Genomic DNA, 9,326 nt, shown 5'->3' with positions numbered 1-9,326 from the left:
TATTTGTTGAGGAAATGTTTCCTGTTAGAACTGTTCTTACCAGCTGCGACCGTGACGCTGGAGTTGTTTTCATCGTGTGTGTCTGTCGGCAGATGTTGTGACCGCGACAGTGTAAAAACCGGCATGAAACTTCACTGATGTGTAGTTGAGATAAAAATTAAGGTTGATTTAGAAGATGGGCGTGGCCCAAGCAAGGGGGGGCGAAGGGACACCACTGGCCCAATTTGGTGTAGCGACTGGTGTGTATGGTCTCTAGTTTTTTCTCTACATTGTATTCTGCAGAAACTCATTACATCTCATTATTAACTCTCAGAAAAGTCTTTTTCATCATTGATCGATGTTTTTGGTCAATAAAGGCTTTTAGATTATCCTGCCGCTTCTATTGTCTGAAGAATGAATGTGTTCATGCATCTTTCGGCACGCACACAGTTTGGTGTGTGTGTTATTTTTATTTTTGTTTGTGTGTGCATAATCTTTGGTGGGAACATCTGTCTCTCAGAGATAACATAACCAGGGAATTAGCCATGCTGTCTTACAACCGAGCATCACATCTCACTATTACAGCCTCCTAAATTATACCCTATTACACCTGTGTGTGTGTGTGTGTGTGTGTGTGTGTGTCTGTGTGTGTGTGTGTGTGTGTCTGTGTGCGTGTGTGTATGTCTGTGTGTGTGTCTGTGTGTGTGTGTGTGTGTGTGTGTGTCTGTGTGCGTGTGCGTGTGCAGATGACTGTAAGCAATGTGCTGACAGTGTCATGTCCTTGGGGCGCCTGCCAAGTTTAAGAGTATCACAGAGCCCACTACCTCTAATCCTTAAATCCATCGTAGAAGGGAATTCACATTGTTACTTCAACATAATACAAATCCTACACAAACAGGTCTTTCCACAACAAGGGAGCCAAGCATACAGTAAATGAATAGAATCAAACAAAAAGCGATGGTGTTTTGTAGTATAAAGGTGCTTTTTCTGGCTCCATATTATATAGGGTAATTTATCTTTTTGTTGTAAAAGCTCTAAACAGCCTGAAGCCACTTTAGCTTTCCAGATATGCCACCAGAAGCAACAGCAATGTCTCTAGATGCACCAGTGGTGACAGATTACTCTTTGAAGTGTACCTTTTACGGGAGTATAGAAGCTCACAAAAGTTAACAAAGTGATACATCAACCACAGACTGTATACTCAGAATCAGAAATGTGGAATACCACACCATCAAATGGGATGACTAAGAGAATGCTTGACTATTCAACTAATGGAAACTAGAATTTTTTTATTCAGTTTTAAGTGCACTTTAATCTTGAGAGGCTCAATCCTTTGAACTTTATTTTTGCTTGTAACTTTTGAATGTCATTTGTTGGCTCAGTAGAAGACTTGAAATATTATCCTGGTTCAAACTGCTTTTCCTAAGAGGCACAGAGATTCAGTAAAAAATATCTAAATTGGAGTGGAACAGCCTGGTACTGTATGTCACATTCTGCCACGACTCAAGGAAACTTTTAATGAATGTCACTGCGAGAGAAAAGGTATGAGAAGGGCTCTCTCTCTCTGTAATAATAATACTGCAAAGCACACTGAGCTGTGAATATCGGTGCTGTACACCATTCAAACATATGAAAGAAACATATGTAGACTCTGAACGAGTGGGATTGAGCGGACAAAGTGTTATGGTGCCTTTTCTTCAGCACAGTCAGAGAACAGCCGGGGGAGCTGAACGAAGCCCCACTGACCTGGTTGAATCAAAGAGAAGGGTAAGAGGCGAGACCACAAAAAAAAAAAGACAAGAAAGGGAGAGAGCAAGAGATGGGAAGTGTCTCATTTATACAGCATTGCAATTTGGGTCGATGGATCGCTTCAGTAGCCGTGAGGGGCTCTTTTTTGCTCCATGCAATCTATACCCACAATCTAACAATCAAATGTGGTGCCAATAGAAGTGTTCCTGCCCCAGCAGTGAGCTCGCTGTGACTGCTGGTGTATTTGACTGAGTGCCAGCTTTAGTTTTTATACCTCATTAATTCACAAGAGCGATTGACTGAGGAAACGGCTTCTTCTCGACCATAAATCAACCCACACTCCTGCGTGCTTACACACGTGTGCATACACGCACGCACGCACACACAGCATCAAAATATGAACACACCAGGGGGTGAATCTCAGGGCTTAGGTAATGATTTAATCAGTCACTGACAGAAAGTACAGTGATATTGAGATTACTAATTTCCACATGACCCCTGTGTGAGAAACACCTCTGTGTATGTGCGACTTTTTTAACGTTTTAATAATGAAAGTCTCAAGCACTCAATATTCATGGGTACATTTGCTTTTAAAATAACATTCTTTGGGAATTTTGTTCTGTAATTTATTTTAACTTTCTATTATTTGACTCTTCTCCTGCATTTTCCCCTTTATACTTAGTGAGTGATTGTAATGCTTGTGAACTGGAGAGAAGATGGAGTAAAACAAAATGTGGTGGGTTGATTTTGTATCATCTCAACGATTATCAGTTTTTGGAAGACTGAGAAGTTGCAGCACGGTGTGTGTGTGTGTGTGGGTGTGTGTGTGTGTGTGTGTGTGTGTGTGTGTGTGTGTGTGTGTGTGTGTGTTAGAGAGAGGGAGAGGTAGAGATAGAGAGGTTTGATGCTGTAACAGCTGCTAATTATTGCTGCTCTATATTTCACACAGTCTGTTTGATCTCCTGTCCTGTGGATAGAGATAGGGATTTCTGTCTCTGTTTCTCACACACTCACACATTTGTACACACACACAGACACACATGAGCAAGCTCAGGGGTCACAAGGAGGAGAAAGAGGAATTGCGCCCTAATTACTGAATCTCTGCAGGGGTTGACTTATATTTCTTGCCAGCTCCTCAGGAATGGGAGTGTACATTTTCTGCTTTGTTTTTGTGTTTGTATTTATGTCACCGCTTGCTGTAGCTCCCCCCCGTGTGCTGGGCTGTGTTCACTGATACCATGGAGGGCAAATCAATCCAATCTCTCAAAGCACTCTGGGTAGTCCAAGTCCCTAGACCATCTGGATGCCGCTCTGTTCTCTTCTGTGTTCTGCTCCCTGAGTACCGGCCGCTGCAGTGATCAACTGTTTGGCAAGTAGCTTTAATACATCCGCGCCTTCACCAATCACCAGGCATGAATGCATAGCAACAGTTACTAACCACCATAACCTTTGGAAAGACATGCAAGAAAGAACCTCGATGTTTCATTAATGATGCGAAAGGGATTTTTTTTCTTACCTCACTTGTAATGATATTCAAGCACAACATGAGCTTCAAAAGTGTCTGGTGCAGATTAAGAGTCTTGAAACTGAGTGGATATTTTTTGGCTTTAGGCTTTGGGCATCCCCAGTGCACTAAACCAAAGGTCAAACTATTGGATGTTATATTGAAATATGGTGAAAGAAATTTGCTGCTTTGGGAAAAAAAAATGATTGATCTGTTTGGCAATAGAAACTGCTAACAGCACACTAACAAAATATGGTACGTTTTAAAGAGCAGCATCAAAGTATGTGACTAACACAACAACAATCCTTTTTAGACTTCTGTAGTTTAGTAATGGATAAAGAAAGTTAAAACATTCCTTTGTACTCTTTTATATGAAATATATTGCTACACTTACAAATGTCATAATACCTATTACTTCAGACACTCTAGGGTAGTGTTTTAACCTTGTGAGATGATTACAAGTCTAGAAAGTAAGAAAATCTAAATCCTGCCACACAAAATGATGTGGGTTTACTTTTCTCCGAGCTCTGCTTCTTGTCTTGTAAAACACTGTTTAGTTTTACCTACTGTGACAGCCAAAACTTATTCCAATTAAACGGCCTTACCAGGGAGAATCCCTTTTGCAACGGACATTCTTACAGTTCGCAGACATGCACCCTGTGACAAGGAGCTCTGATAAACCACACAGTATTAATTCTTTATGTGTTGCGTGTTGCAACATGTTGCTTGAACAACATGAATCAGACAGAATAAGAAAAAGCATTAAAGCCCGTTTATTTTCACCCATGTTTGAATGCAACGGATCCAATTCATTAATTTCTCTCCCAACAACCGATTTGTTAAATGCTGTGGGGGGAAAAAAGATCAAATTTGACAAAACTGTTGAAGTGTTTGCATCACTGAAGCCTTTGGAATAAGCATTGTACCACTGGTCAAGGTTAAATCCACCTTTCATTTTATTGTTTCCCATGATTCTAATGTTATTACTCACTGTCAGAATATTTACACTATAGAGACTAAACAGGTGTCAGATATGGAAATGAGTTGTACTTTCTACGGTGTACATGGGTGTGTCAGCCAACAATTACCTCTATCTTATACACACACACACAAATACAGTATACACCAAGGTAAAATGGCTGTGTTATGCCCCCCGGTCGCTGGAACGTTATTTATGTTTGTTGGAAGTCCCACTTTAACTTAGATATCCTGTTTCTTGCCCCTCTGTCCCTGGCATGAAGAGGACTTCAAAAGGCAGCTGGTCTGTCTGTGGTTCAGAAGGAAAGAGAGAGGATGACACAAGCCCAGGTTGTCTTTGAATAGCAGGTGCACCTTTCCCTTTATTCTGGGCTTGAATGAGGAATGATGGAAAAAGTAAAGGATCAAAGTTTGTTTTCTCAATGTGTGCTGCAACACAGCAGAGGCTAGATGGAGAAACACATTTTCATTTGAAGACAGTCAATAGTTGGGCTGAATCTGTGTATGCATGCGTGCGTGTGTGTGAGGGCTATTGCGAATAGGAGTTGGAGTTAATTCTAGTAAAAGCACTGACACATCCACATTTCAAATAGCAGGCTTTTGTCCCAACAAAAACTCACTAGTCTGAGTTGCCAAGGAAGATTAAGGAACATGGCAGCCACTCTGTGAAAATCACAACGCCTTCTGTTGAAACCTCACTGGCCACGCTCTGTCCATGAAAGACTGTGGGTTAAAGGGTTGCAGGGCTACTTGGGAGAGTGGAGCGAGTTGGGTCGCGTGGAAAGACTGGTGGAGGAGAGGGATGGGATGATGGGACAGCAGAATGGAGGGAAACAGGGAGGTTATGGAAAAGGGAGAGAGGTGAAGGTGATGAGGGTGGGAGGGGTGGAGAGGGGTCAGTGGGTGAGGGAGCCGAGATGGGTGCGGGTGGATTGCAGGAGATGTGGATGAGGTGGAAGAGGTGGAAGAGGAAGAGGGGGGGGGGCATGGAGAGGGCAGCGCGTTGTAAAATGATATGATGGAGGCTGGAGAGAGGGGGGAGATTCGGGACTCTTAGAGCCATGGGCTGAGTAAAGTTCTCTTGTGGGGTCACATGTGGAAGTGGGAGACTGACCTGGAGGGTGTGGTGTGCTTGTGTTTGCATTGTGTCTGTGTGAAGGGGCCGGGTTTGAGGCTGTAAAGTGTTGTGCAAGGGTGCAGGTGTGTATTGTTCCTCTGATGTCCCACAGTTCTCTGTCTGTGCCGTTGTGTGTGTATCTGCGCTCTCGTGCGTCTGTTCCAGGACTTTCTGCATGTGCTCTCTCGCCTGCTCTTGCAGGAGGCGATATTTGTCCATCTCCTCAGCAGTAAAGCTGATTGGCGGAGCTGTCTTGCCAGCTGTCTTCTTGTCATCTGTCTTAATCTGCGAGGGGCAGAGATTCAATGTGCTGCTGGGGTTTGACTCAACTATGTCCAGAAGACATTTCCGACTGTTGAAGACCACTTCAGGATCCATTCCACTCTCCTTAGCCTCATCTTCCTCATCTCCCTCCTTCTCCTGACTCTTCTCCAGCAGCCCTTTTTTCCTCCTAGCCTTTCTCTGGAATGCAGGTAGTTTTCCTATGAGAGGGAGAAGCAACACCCTGGCTGGTTTCTGCGGCAGAGATTTACTAGGAGAAAGTCCTGGAAGAGTTGTTCCTGACCTGCTTGTGTTGACAAGGGCAGAGGATCCATGGCCAAGGTCAGACTGTGAATTGGGCTCCTTAAGTTGAGAAGCGCTTGTTTCACAATGGTGTGTGTTGAGGACCGGGACTGTGGGAGCAAAAGAGGATCTATGGGGCGAGGAATGAGAGAAGGAGCAAGAGGTACCGCTGGATGGAATGCACATGGGGCTGCTCTGCTTCTTTGCCTCCTGAGGGGCCTCAGATGAGAGTCCTGGGGCTCCCGAGGACGTCCTGCAGGAGCTAACTGTCAACCCGTCCGCTGTAGCTCCTGAGCAGATGCTGCTCCTGCTCCACTCCCAGCTTAGCTCGGACATACTAGTGCTGCTGCAGGGGCTGCAGGAGCGCGGGCTATGGCATCTGCTGGCCCGTGTATTGATCACACTCTGGGGGCTGGATGTCTGCCTACATGTCCACCACTCAGGGCTGGAGAAGTTTCTCGAGCTGGAGTATCTAGTGCCTGCAGATTTCCACACACAGCCCAGGCTGTCTCTGTTGTCTGCCCCTGTCCTGGAGCCTGACCTGGATCTGTGTGTCCCCCTGTCTTCCCAGCTGTCACTGCTGCCCCATGTCCATCTGTCCACGCTGCACCTGTCCCAGTCTACATCTTCTGTGCTAAGACGTCTGCCTCTTCTGCCCCAGCTGCTAGGACTGGGACTAAACCTTGCCACTCGATCCCATTCCACTGCTCTGTTCCTCCACCCACTCCTTGACCTGCCCTCCTCACTACCTGCAGGACAGCTCCCCCTCATCCACTCCCACTGTTCTGTATCTGAAATCAGGTCCCTGTTTCTGCACCCTGAGCGCCCTCCCATTTCCCTGCTCCGCTCTTTCTCCTCCCAGACTTCATGATGCCTCAAACTCTTCCTCTTACTATGAATGAATTTTCTGTCCCTGTGGAGGAGTTTTCTCTTTCTTGTTGGGCCGCAACCACAGCTGTTGTCAGGGTAACAGCAGTCAAGGAAACTCCTGGGGTTGCTATGGTGACCCCTTTCCCAAAACAGCTTTGAGTTATATCCTGGTGAGAAGGAGTGCAATGAGAAGTGAGACCGCCAGGGAAAAGTCAAAGCATCTCCGTCTCGCTTTCCCTCCCTCTTGTTGTGTCTGTTCGGCTGTGTGTCTGGCGAGCTGGGAGTATGCACTGCAGTGCTCTGCCTGCTCTCTGTCTGGCTGTGACTGGGATTCAGTGCTGTGGCTCCTATGAGGCCTCCTCTTCCTGACAGAGACAGATACTGGCTCAGCCTCATATCTCCCCAGGAGACAGCTGCTCCCTGCTCTCTGCACCCTCCTCCTCCTCATCCTCGTCTCTCCCGTCTCTCTTTGCCTCCTTGTCTTCCCCCAGCTCCCTCCAGCTTCTCTACTCTTCTCGCTGCCAGTTGAGACTGTAGAGACAACACTCCTCACTTTGCACCTTGCTGATTGGCGCTTGTTTGAAGCTTTTTCCTTCTTGCCCCTCTTCGTCTTTCCCAACTTGTGTTTCTTTGTGCTGGCTTTCCTCTTTTTGCGTGACACTTCTGAGACACCCACGTACGGCTGTGGAGCGCTGGCACACTTGCACATTGGCTCACTCCCACACTCACACCTGGATGGTTTGTTGCACATCCTCTGTGTGCCAGGCTGGGTGACAGACTCTAATTTACAGCTCATGGCTATGATCGCTCTCTCCCTGATCCCTCTCACACCCCCTAATCTGCCTCCCAGGGGATTCTGGGAGTTTGTGTCAGAGCTGTCACCATGAGTGGGGTCAAATGGATGGGAGGCTGTCCTCACACAGTTCTCCATACTTAGCGTGCATCTTCCTCTTTCTGGTCTTGTTTCTGACAATGAAAGTTTTCCGTTCTTTAGGAACAGGTGTGCTTCTGTCTCCACGTCAATATGTTGCTCTGCCTTGAAATCATCCATAGCCTTTTCATGTCTGTGTGCTTTCAGCTCTTGTGTTGTCTGTCTTTGTAAACAGGAAGGAGTGTCTGGTGTAAGAATAGCTGGCACATGTGGATCTGATTCATCTGAGGGAGCACACAATATATTTTTTTGTGACTCCTGCAGATCCTCTGTGAGTTGTTCTGGTTGTTGTGGGTTCAAGCTGAGTGGGTTGCAGCTGTAGGAGATGTGTGGTTGAGATTTGGTGAATTTAAGCAAACTGACAGGCCATCTCAGACGGGTTGAATCGTCTTTCCCCAACACACACATGTACTCACTCTCCTCTGTCTCGCTATCTTTGTGTTCCGTGTCCATATGTGCCCCTGCTAGAGCTGTGTCCCAAACGGCCACCTTGGTATGTGATGACAAGAATAGTGAATCAGGGCTCTGATTATCAGGTGCTGCTGTGGAAATAGTTGAGTGTGCTTTCACTACGTCTCTTTTTTCAATCTCTTCCTCTTCTCTGGTAGTCTCTCTGGGGATTGTTCGTGTGTCACTTAGTCTAACACTGTCAGAGCTGGACTCATGCTTTTCACTCTCACTGTGTTTCCTCCTCCTCTGCTGCCCCAATTTCCCTGTCAAAATCTTCAATCATGCCCTTTATCTTTTCTTTCATTTGTTCCCTCTTCTCTCTCTCCTCCTCCTCCATGTCCGAGAAGACGGAGGCGGACGGCTCAAGCCTGGGCCCCCTCCGCGAAAAGCAGAAGGACACCCCAAGCCTGCCTCCCTGCTGTCCCCCGTCCAGGGAGAGGAAGCTGGGGATACAAGCCCAGGCAAGATTTGGGGGTCATTGCAGAAGGGTCAGTATTGGATGCCAAATGTGTAATTAGGGGAGACTCTGCTAGAGCAGTGGCCGGGGGTATCTGGGAAGGAGATTGCCATGGATCTTCTGGCTGGTGGCGGTGACGAGCTGTCCTCGGTTGTGCTCGGGGTCTCTGAGTGTGGTTGAAGGCTTCAGGTTTGACCTCAGGACTCTGGTCTCTTTGGTCTATGTCTCTATCTTGCTGCTGTCTCACAGTCCTAACTGCACTTCTTAGTCCAAAAGTCCTTCCTGGGACTCTGAAACAGAAAAGTGATAGAAATATTCTTGATTTTAATTGATTGACTTGACTTAAGATTGGCTTATTTTAATGTTTTATTATTCATTCATCTTTTAGTCATTTGACCGAAAATCAATGATTTTTAATGATTGATGACTTTTTAAAGTGAATTACTAGATAATTAATCATTAGTTAGTTATTAGTTGAGTAAAACAAACACTGATAGAGAAAAGTGTTTGAAAATAGTGTAGAATTAATTAGATTTGAATGTACATTTAACAAATATACAGGTATGTAAACAAGTATATCTAGTACATGGATATGATGTATTGTAATATTACTATTAGATAGAAGACCACAGAAGAAGTTTAATAAATTCATAATACATAAGTATGCTATTGAGAGAAAAATCAAAAGAAAGGAACAAAGAACCACGGAAAGAAAGACATTAAGAAA

At 45.4% G+C, this 9,326-nt stretch overlaps 1 protein-coding gene across 1 annotated transcript; it reads right to left on the bottom strand.

The window, feature by feature from the left end:
- Positions 1 to 4,940: 4,940 nt before the first annotated feature.
- Positions 4,941 to 7,692, bottom strand: LOC115021034 (G patch domain-containing protein 8-like). Its single transcript, XM_029451148.1, has 2 exons — positions 7,322 to 7,692; positions 4,941 to 6,846 (listed from the first exon to the last, which is right to left on the bottom strand). The coding sequence occupies exons 1-2, from the start codon at positions 7,690 to 7,692 to the stop codon at positions 4,941 to 4,943; spliced, it is 2,277 nt and encodes a 758-aa protein (XP_029307008.1).
- Positions 7,693 to 9,326: the final 1,634 nt, after the last annotated feature.

Source organism: Cottoperca gobio, chromosome 16, assembly GCF_900634415.1.
Source record: "Cottoperca gobio chromosome 16, fCotGob3.1, whole genome shotgun sequence".
Lineage (NCBI taxonomy): Eukaryota > Metazoa > Chordata > Actinopteri > Perciformes > Bovichtidae > Cottoperca > Cottoperca gobio.
This window is presented reverse-complemented; position numbering and strand designations above follow the sequence as displayed.

Bases quoted from the DNA above. Each gene is read 5' to 3' on its own strand.
- LOC115021034 (XM_029451148.1), bottom strand. From the start codon at position 7,692: ATGGAGAACTGTGTGAGGACAGCCTCCCATCCATTTGACCCCACTCAT. The intron at 6,847-7,321 runs GTGCAAAGTGAG...CCCTGACAACAG, and splicing joins AACAAGCGCCAATCAGCAAG to CTGTGGTTGCGGCCCAACAA.